This window comes from Anastrepha ludens, chromosome 6, assembly GCF_028408465.1.
Source record: "Anastrepha ludens isolate Willacy chromosome 6, idAnaLude1.1, whole genome shotgun sequence".
Taxonomy (NCBI): domain Eukaryota; kingdom Metazoa; phylum Arthropoda; class Insecta; order Diptera; family Tephritidae; genus Anastrepha; species Anastrepha ludens.
This window is the reverse complement of record NC_071502.1, coordinates 126,405,411-126,423,491: the sequence shown is the minus strand read 5'-3', so window position 1 is coordinate 126,423,491 and position 18,081 is coordinate 126,405,411. Positions and strand designations below refer to the sequence as shown.

Here is an 18,081-nt window from a genome sequence, read left to right as displayed (position 1 = left end):
TGTGAGAGGCCTAGTATCTCTGCTACCGAAAATAAATATTGAAACCCAATAAAATTTGTTTGCTATGTCAATAACAAGTATATAATTTAAATTCAAATAAATAATTTTTGTCTTGATAATTAGTTGGATAAACATTTTTCATGGGCATTAATAAATAATAATGTTCTTATGTTGATAAATTTGCTTAACATGATAGAATACAAGATGATGTCCTCCGAATTCGCTGTGCCGTCAGACTCAACGAATAAACAAGCAGAAGGTAGGAAATTACTTGCTTGTGAGGAGGCTAAAGCCATATAAACTATATACACACATACTCTTGTCACGGCGCTACCCGCCAAAAATCTGCGTTTGGAGACTTTATATTTATTTGTACTTTCACAATTTAACACGCTGCACTTCACTTGCATTAGTGTGTTTAGTTAAAATGTTCTGTTTTTTTTTTTTTTTTGTCGTTTGACGTCAAAATTGCGAAAAACAAAGTTATTGTTTAGGGAAGACGCTACCTTCAGTATTCAATTCGCCTTGACCGTAACTAGTAATTTTTTCACAGAGCCGGTAACACCATTGAAACTTTTGACAACTGACATTGGCGAGATGTTTACTGTTCGACAGAAGTAATTGGTCGAGGAATTAGTTAATAGTTCTATCTTGATTGGGTATTATTTGGCAGAAATTACATCTTCTTTATTGATCTGAAGAAGGAAGAAATGTTCTGCACGGCGCTTTTAGAGTTTTTCTGCATTCCCTTTATTGTATTTATAACATTTCTAATTATATTGTCTGCGGTGAATAAATCCGTCGGTGTACGAAGAGCATACGTAAAACTTTTGCTAAAGATATTTGAGGTAAGTCATGAATTTATTAGTAGTTATGATAAGGGTAGATCAAGGTACAACTTATTATTTTTGCTGATAGTTGAATATGGCACCAGAAATGAACTTTTAACTCAAGCTGATCTAGTTAAATTTTATATTGATATTAAGAGCATATAATTGTAAGTGGTTGTGTTAGTGCAGTTATTTTCACTTGAAATTTTTATTTATTCTAGTTCGGTCGTCTGAGCATTGAATCTGCTGCGAAAGAACGTCAGAAAAAAGATGGTGAGGAGTCTTGTAATGTCTCAATAGAAGCCAAGGCTAATGACATTAATATATCTTACGCAAAAAAAACTGGATCCAGTATACCAACTACAAATGGTAATACGTTAATTAGTAGAGATAGCGTACTTCTTCCAACAACCAACGAGCCTTCGGCTGCGGACTGTGATAACTCTTCAAAAGATGTAAGTATTGCGAAAGCAAATTTTATGCATGTACATATAAATATACATTGCCCAATTTGAGATAATATGATATTAAATCAGTCCCTGCAAGGACCTAAAGTAATGAAATGAAAATGGTTAAAAATTAAATCGGCCTGGGTGCATACTGGTCTTATTGCAAGTCCTTTCACTTATCTTATTAACAAATAAATTTGAGCCAACTATCTTAAATGCATGGTTATGGTATAAAGAGTTTTCCTTCATTGCTGTTAATAAAGTTATAATCAGCAGATAAAGGTTAGATAAATAACCAATGAACCTGCAATAACTATGTATTTCCGAAATGTTCAACAAATTCATTTTTGATTTACTTGATTGGAATTTGCTTATTAAGTGCTCTATTAAGTTTAGATCCGAATATGCATAGAATTAATAATTACCACAATGAAAGTTGTTAGTCTGTATCAGACAAAAAGTGGCTTTAACCTTAAAATAAGGTTTTTGTCCGAGCACATATCGTAACTGCAATTTTCTAAACTAATCAGATTTAAATGCTGGCATGAATCACATTAATTTAATTTAACGGACTGTCGGCAAATGTCAATGAGTACTTCTTGCAGGGACTACTTAAATGAAATAGATGTACATACGTAAGTATGTGTGAATGTAAAAGTATGTACTCATCCTTTGGAACGGAATTGACGTCTAACTTTTTAGGAGGAAATTCGGTTTAATTTGGAAAAATGCCTAGACTACATTAAAGCAGGTGTTGAATCTATTATCGAGGATGAAGTGACATCACGTTTTGAAGCGGAGGAATTAAAAAGCTGGAATTTATTAACGCGTACAAATCGTCGCTATGAATTTATATCGTGGAAGATAACATTAATTTGGATGGCTGGCTTTGCTGTGCGTTACTTCATTTTGATGCCCCTACGAGTTTTTGTATGCTTTGTTGGCGTAAGTTTTTGCAGTTCTATTATTCGTTATTAAGCATATTGTAATGGAAATTAGAATAGCACTATTATTTACAAAGTTGAAAATTTATTTAATATTCTTAAAGTGCACATTTTTACGACTTTTTATCTCAAGAATGAAAGGCGATACCAAGCTATAAAAGACGATTGCAACGGATATTTCCTGCGACTTTCTTTATTTACGGTCTGATCTTGATCTCTCATTTATTTATCAGCAATTCTTGCAATGCGTGTATATATGGACATACATGCATATTTTCTGGGTGGTACATATAGTGGCTTTTTAATCATATGTTATTTTGGAAGTGGTACCTCTTTCCCGTGGAAATCTGACAGAAAGTCAGTATCATATATCCACCGAACGAAACGACTCGCTGTACGCTTGAACAACGTTGGGAAATTTTGCAAACTTATTTCAAAAGTCAATGTTTTGTAGCCGAATAGTGCGGGCATTGAAAAGAAGTCAGAATCGTTTTCAACTCGGCGGCAATATTAAAAAGCAAGAGCTTCGCATCTGGGACCAAGTGACCACCTCAAACGATTTATCTACTTTGTTATTTACTTATTTTATCACTATATGAACAACCTTTTACATATGTATGAATGCGTGTGAGCCGAAATTTTTTAGTACGATCGTACCGGAACACGAACGAAAAAATTAAATTTTGAACAGAAGCTATTTTCTAATAGTAACCCAATGTGCAAAAATACTTGTACAATTTACATGATGTTTAATATTCTTAATATTATATCCATATTATGGAGTATATAATTAATATAATTTTTTATAATTGTATAAAAATTCGGAGCTCAGCTATTACATATATATAATTTAATTAATGTTTTAACTATTTGAACTCTAACGTAATAATATCCTATATCCATAGGTCTGTGTTGCAGTCATTGCTAATAGCTTAGCTGCGCTGATTCCCTTCGAATTTCTTCGACATCCCTGCGCAGATTTAGCTTTTAAAATTACTTTTCGCCTCATGACACGTTCTCTGTCGGCAGTTATTACTTTCCACAATACAGAACTCAAACCAAAAGGTTCTGGTTTTTGTGTGGCAAATCACACTTCTCCCTTGGACGTCGCTATTCTTTCAACTGACTGTACTTTCTCTTTGGTGAGAAAATCCGTTTTTCCCCACTAGCTTTTATGTTTTAAGCAACCCCATTCACTCACAACTTCTTACATATTTGTTACTATATATTTATGCATTTTTGTCTGTACTTACATATATACATACATATGTATGAATTTTTCGTATGTTATGTAAAATTGTTTCGTTTATGGCTTGGGTATGTTTTAATGAATGTAAATCGCTTTTGTGTTCTGTGCAATTCATTAGGTAGTTTGGTTGACTGTTTGTACGGCTATAGTTGGATATATTAAAGATGGTGAATATAAAAGGCGAATGGTAGACCAAGTACTTGGTCATTGCTTTTCGGTGCTTTCCAGTGCAATTTCAGCCGTAATTTATTATCATAATATGGAAAATCGACCCACAAATGGGATTTGTGTCGCTAACCATACCAGCCCAATCGATGTATTAGTACTTATGTGTGATAAAACGTATTCATTGGTAAGTTTTAAATATTAATAGCTAATCACATAAATTGAGGGAGCACAAAGAAAATACTTGTAAGGGATGGTATGATATGGTATGGGATGAGTTTTATTTAATTGACACGTTTTGATCAACTACGATGCTCAGATCAAAGTACCGTGACTCACAGCTTATTATATCGTGTGATCCTTTATTCAAAAGACGATGTGTGGTATTCTTTATTTTAGTAACTTTTTCAGAAAAACTTAAATGTCTATTCAAAGATACTTATATTTGATTATGAGCACAACAATATTGCCGATATTGCGACTTGCGAATGGAACAGCTTTTAGTCGTTTCACGCTCATTGAATCTGGCCTTTTATAAACATTTTTAAAAAAGAAAGTACGTGTAATGAACTAAACTTTTAATTTTTAGTTTTTTCCCATAAATAAGCTCAAAAATTGTTTTTTAGTGTTCCAAATCAATACATTTTATATGCACTTATAATGTCTTAAAACGACTTATGGATTGTCTTGAGTAATATCAGTTTAACTATTATAACGGAATCTCAGAACTTTGTGGTATATTAATTTTTGATGTTCTACTTAACCATGATGTTCCATACTTAACGACCTTACATCGTATACCTCAGTACATATGTATATATGCATGTGCATATTTAATCCTCGGAGCAAAATATTCATATGCATCTATATTTTCTATTACAACAGTTTAAAAATACAGGATTTGATAAAATCTTTGTGGTGAAAGCCATAGAAGATTTTAAACCAAATGGTATTGAAAAAAATACAATAAAAAAGTAGATAAGCAAATTGCATGAATATATGTATGTTCGTCTAATAATATCGCTGACGTATTTTACGTATTTTCATTAAAAAACTCCATCTTCGTCACGAATACATTTGAACGTACGTATACATATGCAGACGTATGCAAATTGGTGTATAAAAACTCGCATCACGTATAAAAGTCGTTTATGTTGCTGATGAAAGTTGAACCCACCTTGGTTTTCAGTCAATGTATTTTAATTTTTCTCTTATACTTAAAGTAGAAATCAATTTTTCACTCAGAGAATACAATCTGGGTAATCATGAAATCAAACAGCATTATCGGCAACATAACGCTTTTTGACTAGCGTATTGTATGTATGTATGTGTACATACCTATATATATGTATATTATAAAAAGTCCAAAATATTTATGTTTTGATATATTGTATATTTTATATTTTTCAAGATTGGTCAACGGCATGGTGGATTTTTGGGTTTGCTGCAGCGAGCATTAGCTCGTGCCTCGCCTCACATTTGGTTTGAAAGGGGAGAAGCAAAGGATCGACATGCAGTAGCTGAACGTCTTAGACAACACGTATCAAATCCAAATAACCCTCCAATATTGATATTTCCTGAGGGTACCTGCATAAACAACACGTCCGTTATGCAATTTAAAAAGGGCAGCTTCGAAGTTGGAGGAGTCATTTACCCAGTAGCTATTAAGTACGTACGTATTCTCAACCACAAATTAGTTTTAAGCTTATGGAACGACCCGCGCCGGAGCTATTCTCATGGCAGCGGGACTCCTTGCTACCTTTTTAAACTCTAACCCCCGAATACCATTATCGGAGTCCAACTACCACCTATCGCAGACGAAGAGCTTCAGATGTCTCGTGAGACCCGCGTCATCTTGGCGCAATTGCGTTCAGGATATTGTTGTAGGTTAAACCCTACGTATCTAGAATCGACTCCGACATACTGAACATATGTCCGGAGTATGAAGGTACCCCACACGACGCTAACCACCTATTCACGTGCCCCTCAAAGTTTCTCACCCAACACCCCTCGCCCTTTGGGCTTATCCCGCTGAATCAGCATGTTTCTCGGACCCACCGTTAGATGAGATTGACGACGACGACTCGTGACTTCACGGTGCCCGGCAGGGGTTGATAAACTACTATAACAATAACAACACGCCGCGACCGAGCTATTGTTGGCTGATAACTAGCAACCGATGAAGATTTGATACGTGCAGACGTATGTTAACATTGTATTATTTTATGAGGTGGATTATATTAAAGGAAGTTCGTAAAACCGATTATCTCTATGGTTGTGATTAATATTTAAAAGCACCAAAAAATATAAATATTAGAAAGATATTTCATCGACATATAGTATGTGCTCCAAATTGAGCTAAAATAGTAATAACTAGCAGACCTGTTCAGTATTTTTGATTCCGAACACCGACCAATGTCCATTTCGGGAATATTTTTTCGAGAAAGGATGCGCATATATGATTGCCAACAATGGCTGTAAATTATACGTATGTATGTATGTATAAGTCTGTAATGTAATTGAGATTGATGGACATTGTATCCTGTGATGTTGTTTTAACAGCTAAAGCATTCTCAATACATTTTTGGGGAATGCTGCTGAGTTGACAGTCATAGGCCAGATATAAATCTTGGTCGTGGCGGAAGCAAAGAACTGACTGTAATAGGGACTTGTATTTTTATGGCCATGTAGCGTGTTTATATTAGGCAGTATTTTTTATGTAAGGGGAGATTTTCTAAGCGATTCAAAATCGCTTGTGTAATTGTGTTTAAATTTTATAGAAAGCGAATAAGTCACGTGCCCGAAAGTGGGCAGACGATTTATTAGTCAAAATCGCTTGTGTAATTGTGTTTAAATTTTATAGAAAGCGAATAAGTCACGTGCCCGAAAGTGGGCAGACGATTTATTAGTCGGCTTTGTCGGATTCATAAATTTGGCAAGTAGGTGCACAGTAACACCAAAAAATTATCCATCACTCAAAAATTGAAAGAGCAAAATGACAGTTCATTTAGAGCTGAATAAGTTTTACCAGCAAAAATTCTCCATAACGAAAATATATTATCTGTAAGAACTTGATTCAATCTTGTCTTTTGTGCTATTTTTGCCCTGCGCCGGTTTAAAATTTGCAGTTTACAGGGTTTGGTTGAAAAGTAATGAGCCTTATTTTTTTTAAGCAGTTTTATTAAACCTTTTGGCTTATACAACTAATATTCTTCAAAATAAGACCCTTGAGCGTCAATACACCGCTGGTAGCGGTCCTTCCACTGCAGGAAACTTTTTTTAAACTCATCCGCCGGAATTGCGTTCAATTCGGCTGTCACAGTTTTTTTGATCGCCTCGATGGAGTCGAAACGCCTCCCCTTCAGCATTCTTTTCAGGCGCGGGAACAAGAAGAAGTCCGGAGGGGACAGGTCTGGGTTGTAGGGGTGGGGAGGCACCGGAACCCCCATCTTGGCCAATGCAGAGGAAGGCGGTGTGCGCCGGCGCATTGTCGTGATGAAGGGTCCAATTGTTGACGAGGTCGGGCCGAACCCGGGCGACGCGGTTTTTTTCAAAATTTAATCCAGTAACGTTGCTCCAACGATCGCTGCATTTTCGCCACTGCAAAATCCTAACACACTTTTAAAACAGCTTTCACGCGCGGAGCGATATTGACTGCAACGCTGTTGCCAGCGCACTGGGACCGGTTTCTAGTGGAAGAGGAAGGTCCAACGATAATTTTCCCCCACCAGCCGATTCGGTTGATCGCTTGGCGGACGCTCCGCGCGGGAAGGCTCATTACTTTTCAATCAAACCCTGTATAGTCAAAAACGATTTAATGAAAAATGTAACAACGAACGGCGTTAGTACATAAAGTATATTTATGATAATTTTTTGAACAACACAGGCAATTTTTAAACAAACTCAGCTATGTCCATTTGAAAATTTAAAATAATTTGATAACATACTAAGACGGGTTTTCACACTAATAAACTAAGATTAGTGTGATGTAAATAAGTACAATAAGTTTTCAAGTGCATTCAACTTTTATTGCTTGTGTAAATGCTCTTGGTAAGCAACATCACAGGCGATGTGAAAATCGCCTCATGTAAATGCAGCTTTAGAATAAATTTAATTTGCTCACGGGCCACCGTAATCTAGTTGGTATACGCGACTACCGTTCATTCAATCTATGGATAAATTATATATTTTTCCCGATAGCGGTTAACTCTCGACAGGCAGTGGCACAAATTGGAGAAGCTCTGCCAAACCCAAATCAAAAAATATAGGCTTAAATTATGACTTGTTGTTGTTGTAGCAGCATAAACATTCCCATACTTACATACATACGGGGAATGCTGCTGAAGTGACAGTCCTTGGCCGGATATAAATCCGGGTCGTTTCGGTAACGTAGAACCGAGTGTCGTGGAGACGTTCAATTATGACTATATGTTTACAGTGAACAGAAAAAAACCTGTACACTAAAGGATTATGTATTTAAACTTTAAAGTTGCAATTTTATTAGTAAGAACCGTTATTGCGTTATAATGCACTATTCTTTGCGTGTTGTGGTTGTAGGAGTATTTTCCATAGTCCATAAATTTTGAATTTGTCTACATTCGCTGCGCTATAAACCACATTTATTAAAACAAAATATTGTTAAACGTTTACGCTAGGGAATATCTCCACCGCGACAATGATTTTTCGGATACTGTAATTTTTGCAGATGAGTTCAAGTTTAATTTATGTAGGTCTGATGAGTGCTTGTTTTTATCGTGCAAGGAGGGACAAACGCTGAACAACAAATAACTGAATAAGACGATAAACCACGGAGGAGACAGCGTTATGGAGTGGGTGCAATTGGCATAAAATACGCGGGTAATCGCCCTTGCGAGAGGACTGCCCTAGTAGCGTTGGACCTGAAGAAGGCTTTCGACACAGTCAGCCATTCCACGCTACTAGATGATATTTATCAGTCTGAAGAGGCGGTCCGCACATTCCCATGGCAGCCGGTTCTACGTTACCGGAATGACTCGGGTTTTTCCCGACCAAGGGCTGCTGCCCCAGTATACTAGCCCTGTCTAGTGTACCGTATTTTACCCGCAATCTTTCGTCACAGGAGCAACTCATTGCAGCTAGTTTGCTCCAAATACTTCTCTTCCGGGCTGGCGTCGAACCCAGCCCCGGACCAGAAGTATTCTACTGCTGCATTTGCCACAAACGGCTCCACCCGAACTCCACCTCGGTTAGGTGTAACCAGTGCAACGGGTGGTGCCATCTTAAGACCTGCTCAGGCCTTAAGACACACAGGGAGTGGTCCACAAGGTATGTGGCCACGTGTTGCTCCCGCTCACAGGCGGCCCCCGCCTCTACGGCTACACTGCCCTCAGTGCCGGCACATCACACTGCCGCCACAAATAACACCTCAACGGTAAGGAGCCCCCAAGAGCAACACAACTCCCTCACTAACTGACAACCCTCCTGCTCCTACCCCAGTGCGGGGACAAACCAGCAGCTTTTGGTCCCCCGCACAGTCTGCTCCGTGTGTCAGACCGTAGTTCCTCGGAACTTGACAACTGTCCAATGCAATTCCTGCAGTGGCTGGTGTCATTTTCGGAGGTGCCCCGGCCTGCACACCACCCGTGAGTGGACACGCGACTACGTTGCCCCCTGCTGCAGAGCTCTGCACCCCCAACCGCCCCCAGTGGCGCGGCCATCAGTCAACATCAGGCCACTACCCATTTTGCGGAACGCACAGCAGGACCAACACAGACAACATCACGCATCCCTCACCCCCCGAATTACGACGACACTCCCGCGAAGCTTCAAGCTTTTGCAACTAAACTGCAACGGACTCACGAGCAAGATTGACGAGATAGTCGACTTCATGAGTCGGTTCGGAATCAAGATAGCTGCGGTCCAGGAGACAAAACTGTACGCTAGCTCCCCCCTGATTACCAGGGACGGCTACAATGTGCACCGAAAGGACCGCGAGCGAGACAACGGTGGTGGCCTAGCGTTCATAGTACACCATTCAGTGCAGTATCGTCTTATTGATGAAGGCATCGACCACAGGGACAGCACCTTAGAACGTCAAGGTATAGCTGTCCGGTCAGGCGATGCCGAGCTCGAAATATATAATATTTACATACCCCCTGTCACCTGCTGCCCGGCAGGATATCTCCCCGATATTGGTGCGCTCATCAGGGGAGAAAACCGATTGGTAGTAGGTGAATTTAACGCGCATCACGATCTTTGTCATTCAAGCCTGCCAAATGATCGTAGGGGACAGCTATTGGCAGAGCATATAGACGATTCGACATTCAGCACTGTAAACGACGACGCCCCCACTAGGGTAGTGGGCAATTGTAGCAGCTCGCCTTATATAACAATTGCTAGCGCTGGCCTGATAAATAGCATAACCTGGCGACCTATGCTATCGCTTGCATCAGACCACTTGCCCATTATCATCTCGATCGAGAGACCTGCCGACTTTGTTTCCGCGGATCACCGGTCATACATCAACTTTAACAAAGCTGATTGGACCAGATTCGCGGAATTTACTGAGGACATCGTCGCAGCCCTACCCACTCCCACCGATATGCGCGCAGGCGAACGCGCATTCCGCAAGGCGATCACAGCCGCCGCGGCTCGCTTCATACCTGCTGGACGGATCCGGGAATTACGTCCCAATTTCCCAGCCGAAGCAGCCGTTTTGGCAAACGAGCGTGACCGTCTACGCCAGGCCGATCCCGGGGATCCTCGAATAAAGGATCTCAATTCGGAGATCCGGCAACTGGTGACCCAACATAAACGGACCAAATGGGTAGAGCATCTGAAGTCCTGTAACTTCACCTCTGGTGTGAGCAAGCTCTGGTCCACCGTAAGGTCCCTGTCGAACCCGACGAATCACAACGACAAGGTGGATATCACCTTCCAACGGTCGTACTTCGTCGGACCCGAAGAGATGCGCGAGCGGTTTTAGCCGGCAATTTATACTGCATCCTCCGGTCGACAGATCCAAACGTTGTGTCACCAGACGGTTGCACAAACTGCCATACAACAGTGCACCGCTTGCTTTCACCAGCGACGAGGTTCAGGGGGCCATCAAACATATGAAACCATCAAAAGTCGGTTCCGACAGACTTAACATGCTGATGTTGAAAAAGCTGGGTCCATTGGGAGTAGAATACCTCACTAAGGTCTTCAACCTGTCCATGGCCACTCTCATCATTCCTGATAAGTGGAAATTAGGGAGAGTGGTCCCACTACTGAAGCCTGGGAAACCCGCCAACCAAGGGGAGTCTTATCGTCCGATAACTCTCCTTTCCCCAGTAGTGAAGGCGCTTGAAGCCCTTCTACTCCCACTCCTCACAGAACACCTGACTCCAGCCTCACACCAGCATGGTTTCCGTAGAGTGCACAGCACCACCACGGCACTCACCGTCATAAACACCCAGGTAAACCGCGGACTAAACCAAAACCGCCCCTGCGAGAGGACTGTCCTAGTAGCGTTGGACCTACAAAAGGCTTTCGATACAGTCAGCCACGCCACGCTACTAGATGACATTTTACAGTCGACACTCCCGCCAGGGCTGAAGAGGTTGACCGCGAACTACCTGAGTGGTCGTCACTCGTCGGTGATATTTCGAGACCAAACTTCTAAACAGAGAAAAATAAAGCAAGGAGTACCGCAGGGTGGTGTCCTTTCACCCTTGCTTTTTAATTTCTATGTTTCGAAACTCCCTCAGCCACCAGAGGGAGTCTTACTGGTCTCATACGCCGACGACTGCACGATAATGGCGTAGGGCAATGACATTGAAGGCCTATGCTCTAAAGTAAACGACTACCTCGCCCGCCTTTCTCGCTTCTTCACTGCGAGAAACTTAAAACTTTCTCCCACTAAATCCACGGCGACCCTTTTTACCACCTGGACAAAGGAGGTCAAGCTGCAACTTCAGGTGCACGTCGATGATACCCCAATATCGACGGTTAATAACCCCAGAATTTTGGGAGTCACCTTCGACAGCTTGCTCTCCTCAGCGCACACAACCGCTATTGCAACGAGAGTACAGAATCGCAAAAAGGTCCACAAGTCGCTCGCCGGCAGCACTTGGGGCAAAGACAAAGAAATGTTGCTGTCGACTTTCAAAGCAATAGGCCGACCGGTTCTCAACTATACCGCGCCTGTCTTGTCGCCTGGAACCAGTGGTACTCAGTGGACGAAGCTCCAGACCTGCCAGAATACTGCCATTAGGACCGCGACAGGATGTCTCCTGATGTCCCCAATCCAACACTTGCATGACGAGGCTCACATGCTCCCTGTTAAGGAGCACAACAAAATGCTCGGCAAACAGTTTCTGCTAGGGTGTCACCGTAGGCCTCACCCATGCAGACACCTGCTCGAGCCTGAGCCACCTCCCAGGCACATCAGGAGACACTTCCTCAACTACGTGGACGAGATCCAGGACAAAACAGACAGACCACTCCAGGATCAGACAGTATACAGACAGGCCATTAACGACATTCATCGGGAGACCCTTACCACCTTCTTAAGCTTCCGACCCCCGAATGCCGTTATCGGAGTCCAACCACCACCTATTGCAGACGAAGAGCTCCAGCTTCCCCGAGAGTCCCGCGTAATCTTGGCACAATTACGTTCTGGATACTGTAGCAGGTTTAACTCCTATCTATCCAGAATCGACCCCGACATACTAAACATATGTCCAGCATGTGAAGGCACCCCGCACGACACTAACCACCTTTCAACATGCCCCATCAAACCCACTCATCTAACACCTCTCTCCCTCTGGATCCAACCCGTCGAAACAGCCAGTTTCCTGGGCCTACCGTTAGATGAGCTAGACGAAGACGACCGGTAATTACACTACACTGACAGGGCGAAGATACTGCTACAACAGCAACAACAACAACAGGTGGTCGGCAAACTACCTGAGCGGTCGGCACTCGTCAGTGATTTTTCGAGATCAAACATCAAAGCAGAGGAAGATTAAGCAAGGTGTACCACAGGGTGGGGTCCTTTCTCCCTTGCTGTTCAACTTCTACGTCTCGAAGCTCCCCCAGCCACCAGCGGGAGTTTCCCTGATCTCATACGCTGACGACTGCACGATAATGGCGTCGGGCAATGACATTGACGGCCTGTGTTCCAAAGTGAACAACTACCTCACCGACCTTTCTCGCTTTTTCACTGCGAGGAATCTTCAACTTTCCCCACCAAGTCCACGGCGACCCTCTTTACCACCTGGACAAAGGAGGTCAAGCTGTCCCTTAAGGTAAAAGTCGACGACACACCAATTCCGTCGGTAAACAACCCCAAAATTTTAGGTGTAACCTTTGACAGCTTGCTCTCCTTCTCTGCGCACACAACCGCAATTGCCACTAAAGTCCAAAATCGCAACAAGGTCCTCAAATCGCTTGTCGGCAGCTCTTGGAGCAAAGACAAAGAACTGTTGCTTTCGACATTTAAGGCAATTGGTCGGCCAGTTCTGAACTATGCTGCGCCTGTCTGGTCGCCTGGAAATAGTGACACGCAGTGGATAAAGCTACAGACATGTCAAAATACCGCCATTCGGACAGCGACCGGTTGCCTCCTGATGTCCCCCATTCAACACTTACATAACGAGGAACAAATGCTAACAGTAGTGGAGTATAACAAACTGCTCAGCAAGCAGTTCCTGCTTGGATGTTAGCGCAGGTTTCACCCCTGCAGACACCTACTTGAGCCTGAGCCGCCTCCCAGGCACGTCAGGAGACACCTTTTAGACTACGCTGACGAAATCCAGGACAAAACTGACCGCAACCTACTGGACCGGACAGTATTTAGACAGTCAATAAACGACATCCACCGGGAGACCATCACCACCTTCATGAACTCCCGTCCTGTGAATGCCGTAATCGGAGTCCAACCACCACCTATTGCAGACGAAGAGCTCCAGTTTCCCCGTGAGACTCGTGTGACACTGGCACAACTACGTTCTGGATACTGTAGCAAGTTAAACTCCTACATATCCAGAATTGACCCCGACATTCCAAACACATGTCCGGCATGTGAAGGTACCCCGCACAACACTAACCACCTCTTCACATGCCCCCTAAAACCTACTCATTTAACACCCCTCTCCCTCTGGACCCAACCTCTCGAAACAGCATGTTTCCTGGGCCTACCCCTAGATGAGGTAGGCGAAGACGACCGATGATATGCCCTACACTGACAGGGCTATCATTACTGTTAAAACAACAAAACAACAAAAACGCGGGTAATCTTGGCAAGCCTCCGAGTGTATTTCTGCCATGAAAACACTCATAAAAAATATGTACCTTTCAGAATCGGCTTAAACAGTAGGGAAAAGAGAGTAAGCGCCAATTATATATATATATATATATATAATATATTGGCTTCATCTGCTGCAAAATTGGATACTAGTGGTGATCACTAAAGAATGGTTATTATATAATGTTTAAAAAGTACTGCCGTATTCTCCTAGTAGCGACCTTAACTCTATTGAGCACCTGTGAGGAAGAAATAAACATAAACATAAAAACATGAAGAAATTAAGGTTTGACAAACAGGGGAAGTAAATATGGACAGCAAAGTGATCGATATATAAAAAACAACATACAATTCTCAATATACGTTCGTGTATAATCTTCGTAAACAGTTTAGGATTAATATTTAACTTGATTTAATGAAAAATTTATTAGTACAGTTAGTGAAAGAAAAAGTTCGATATTCACGGGAAAGTGGTATACAGTTTGAGGTAAATATACTGTTACAACCAGGCATGTCTTTTTAAATTTAACCTCTTGCTCTATTTGGACACGTCCAACGAAATTTGGTCTCAAAATTTAAAGGACGTGTCACGCCTGTCTTCAGAGCTTTCTGTGCTCCTTACTTAATAAAGAACTGTAAAAAGTATCCAATCTTATATTAAACATAATATCATATATAAATACATATAAAATATGTATTATATATTAAATAATAAATAGTAGAATTATGTGCATTTCGTACACGCGATCTGAGCAAAGCTTTAACAGAAATTATTCCAAGTAAAAGCTCATTTGGAATTTTTTTGCACGGGATAGTCACACCCTTTTGAAAATTAGTTTATAGCGCAAGAGGTTAACCAATTGAAAAATTTATACAAGAAACAACAGTAAAAGCAGAAGTAGACGTTGTGAGAAACTGGTTAACCTATTCAATCACAAAAATGTTTTGAGTAATAAAACGATTTTTTATTTAATAAATTGTTTCTACTTATTGATATAAAATAAAATTGCCTTTAAGTTACTTTTGGTTGCAAATTTAAAGTTTAAATGGGTTTAGAGATAATGCATGTCAAAGACAAAACCTATGTATGTTTATTTGTCCACAAAGAGAAAATACCCTAATTTATTTATTCGTACTTTCAGATATGATCCTCGGTTTGGAGATGCTTTCTGGAATAGCTCAAAATATTCAATGATGCAGTATTTGTATATGATGATGACTTCTTGGGCTATTGTGTGTGATGTTTGGTACTTGCCACCTATGTATCGACAAGAAGGGGAGTCAGCCATAGATTTTGCCAATCGTGTCAAAAGTGTTATTGCAAAGCAGGGTGGCCTCGTAGATTTAGTTTGGGACGGACAACTAAAACGAATGAAACCAAAGAAAGAATGGAAAGAAATGCAACAAGTGGAATTTACTAAACGTTTGAAAGGCGACTAACCACTTCTTACACACTATTTCTAAGTCCCCATTTAATTTTGTATTAATGTGTATTAAAACAAAAATACATGCGCTGGTATTAGATATATTAAGTTTTTGCTTTTGTTTTATTTATTGTAGTACATGAAACTATGTATCAAAAATTAAATGGTGTCGGAATAGTGATAATGTAAATATGTATAAAAGATGAAAATAGGTTTTTTCCTGACAAAATATTTCATAATAGTATGATGGTATTTTCCGATAGTGAACAGTTAAAATATATTGAAAGTAATAAGAAACAAATTAAAAGTGTTTATATTATTCATGAAGTTAAATCTTTTTAATATCCCCAATGTAGCAATCAATTGGTGTTTTAATGTATTAAAGCAATACTTCAAAAGATTTCAAATATATCTCAGATTAAACAATTGATCCACAGATAGCAGGTTGACCAAATTATCTCAACCAATTTAAAACTAGAAGAATAATTTTTATTAAATCTTAAAACAACACAAACATATAGACACAATTTTTAACGGGGTTCAGCTCCTCCATACAACGGGTTTTTCCTTAATTTTTTGAGAAAAACTGAGAGTATTTATTACCTTAAAATAAATTACATATTAATATTCATGCTTAAATGAATACAAAAAGATTTGTGAAATAAAAAAATAACATAATGGCGGCGCTAATGCTGCTCAAACGTGGGTCCTTTAATTTGCGCCGGGGAATATACAACATCTTGTAATCACCTGAAATCAACCATACAAAAATGTTAATCGCAAATCGAAGCTAATTGCGCAACACATTCTAAAGAAATTCAGAAAGCAAAATGTAAAAACAGTTTATTGATAGTGTAGAAATAGTGTATTTGTTTTTGTTTGAATAAATTAGTACAAAAAAGAAGTCAGAGAGAAATATTTCTTTCTATTCAAATTGATAAATTTAAACAAATAAACTTTCAAGAATAAGGTACGTGGAACGAATAGTACAATAAGAATAAACTATTTTTATTGCCGCTTATAATTTTAAAAAATCTTTTTGGATGCTTCATGCTGGATATTCGCAATTATACAAACGTTATTTTGACCTTAACCATGCGGTTGTCAGGTCATATTATTAATGATGATAAATCTGCGTCTGTTTCTCACTGCTTCGGTTAGTTTACCAATTTTAAAACATCATATTGGCTGCCTTTTGTAATATGTGGATAAATGTAACGGTTAATTAGTCATAATAGCTTATTATTATCAATTGAAATGATTTGGTTATTATTATAGCATCCAGTCGACTAACAAATGCAGTTATTTGGAATAGTTTAGTTTATAAGATATCTTTAAAACTTGACCGCCAAGTCACACGTAATACATATACAGTTTACGGCATGAATTTTTGTAATACCACGTAACTATAAAAACAAGGATATAAACACCATAAAAACGAACAAAAAATAACGAAAAACAATTTTCACTGTACAAATTATGTTTATTTAGCTCACCAAATATATTCAACTTAAACCTATATGAACATTTTTTTATCACGGCACTTACGAGGATAATAAGTTAGTCAATATATAATATATCACCTATATTAAATACTTAGACAATAAAATGTATATTATTTATTTTAAACAAATTCAATAGGAAATCTTGTGCAGATTAGTCGGCACAAAGACCAATTTCATTTATTATGCGAAGCCAGCTGAACGACATTCATTCCAAATCGACTCTAGTTCTACACTATTTTGAAATCCATGTGATGCAATAATAAATTCAAAACTGGACGGTCCTTTATATTCCGGTTTAATAAAGCAGAACATGTCACAATGCTTCATGGTTAAATTAGCTTTTAGGGCAGCTATTCCCAAGAATATGTCATCAAATCTAAATCTTTTTAAATGTATTCCACTGTAGAATAGTTTAGATAATGCATTTCGATTGAGCACAAATGCCCCGGCTGTTACGTATGGCGGCCACAGATCAAAAGGATATTCACTGAGAGGTACATACCACTTACTAAATTTGTGTCTATGAGGAGGTGATTGCAATACAAAACCAGAAAAAAGATGGTTTTTCACACTATTTGTGCTTAATTTTTTTTTAACAGATTTGGGATACATATCGGGATTGGTTACAAATTTTAATACATTTTTAATTGACACATAATAATCATCATCCACAAAAAAAAAAAAGTCACTATTACTGCAGTAGGTAAGTGCCCATTTCATGCCCATTATTGTTTTGATAGTATTGTTAAAGTAAGCATCTAAAAAGTCCATTCGCACAATATCTTTTTGATTAGTTGACTCGATGTCCACCATTCGTCTCATATGCGGATCTGTACTTAAGCCAAGTAAAAATACACGTCTTATTTCTACATCAGAAAAACGATGTTCAAACCCCCAAGTGCGGCGAATAATGTTCCGACGACCAATATTTTCAACAGCAGATTTTACTATTATTACTAACTTGGGTGTCAATCGACATTTTTCCGAAACATTATTAATAAATGAATAGTTATAATCACTGGGCAAACCAGATGGGTAATTAAAATGTCTGCCATAATCTAACTCGATGCAGTGTTTCAAGATCCCGATATAATCCAATATATAAAAAGCTATCCCAACTAGAGCAAAACTTTTAATATATCTGCCGAAATAACATCCCATTTTACAAATCCATTCTATTGGAATGGACCATATACATCAAAATATTTAGAATGTATATTGTAGTCGATTAAGTGTATACATATA

General features: G+C 39.5%; 2 protein-coding genes across 5 annotated transcripts; one reads left to right on the top strand and one right to left on the bottom strand.

Moving 5' to 3' along the window:
- The first annotated feature begins 581 nt into the window (after nt 1–581).
- LOC128866604 (glycerol-3-phosphate acyltransferase 3) lies at nt 582–15,439 on the top strand. Of its 4 annotated transcripts, none has more exons than XM_054107472.1 (7): nt 582–848; nt 1,052–1,285; nt 1,982–2,224; nt 3,129–3,365; nt 3,591–3,824; nt 5,049–5,309; nt 15,050–15,082. In XM_054107472.1, the coding sequence occupies exons 1-7, from the start codon at nt 711–713 to the stop codon at nt 15,053–15,055; spliced, it is 1,353 nt and encodes a 450-aa protein (XP_053963447.1). In that variant the 5' UTR covers nt 582–710; the 3' UTR covers nt 15,056–15,082. The 4 variants fall into 4 exon arrangements, with proteins under 4 accessions (XP_053963447.1, XP_053963444.1, XP_053963445.1 ...); XM_054107469.1 differs by having other exon boundaries at nt 585–848; nt 5,049–5,305; nt 15,050–15,439; XM_054107470.1 differs by lacking the exon at nt 3,591–3,824 and having other exon boundaries at nt 586–848; nt 5,049–5,305; nt 15,050–15,439.
- Nucleotides 15,440–16,443: 1,004 nt separating this feature from the next.
- On the bottom strand, nt 16,444–18,040 carry LOC128866609 (beta-1,3-galactosyltransferase brn). Its single transcript, XM_054107476.1, has one exon. It carries the CDS (start codon nt 17,995–17,997, stop codon nt 17,017–17,019), a length of 981 nt encoding a protein of 326 aa, XP_053963451.1. The 5' UTR covers nt 17,998–18,040; the 3' UTR covers nt 16,444–17,016.
- Between the last annotated feature and the right edge of the window lie 41 nt (nt 18,041–18,081).

What these genes read in the sequence shown, in the direction of transcription:
- LOC128866609 (XM_054107476.1), bottom strand. Translation starts at nt 17,997, where the DNA reads ATGGGATGTTATTTCGGCAGATATATTAAAAGTTTTGCTCTAGTTGGG.
- LOC128866604 (XM_054107469.1), top strand. Translation starts at nt 711, where the DNA reads ATGTTCTGCACGGCGCTTTTAGAGTTTTTCTGCATTCCCTTTATTGTA. An exon ending in TTTTTGTATGCTTTGTTGGC is followed by an intron (nt 2,225 to 3,128) that starts GTAAGTTTTTGC and finishes CTATATCCATAG; the next exon opens with GTCTGTGTTGCAGTCATTGC. An exon ending in ATTTACCCAGTAGCTATTAA is followed by an intron (nt 5,306 to 15,049) that starts GTACGTACGTAT and finishes TCGTACTTTCAG; the next exon opens with ATATGATCCTCGGTTTGGAG.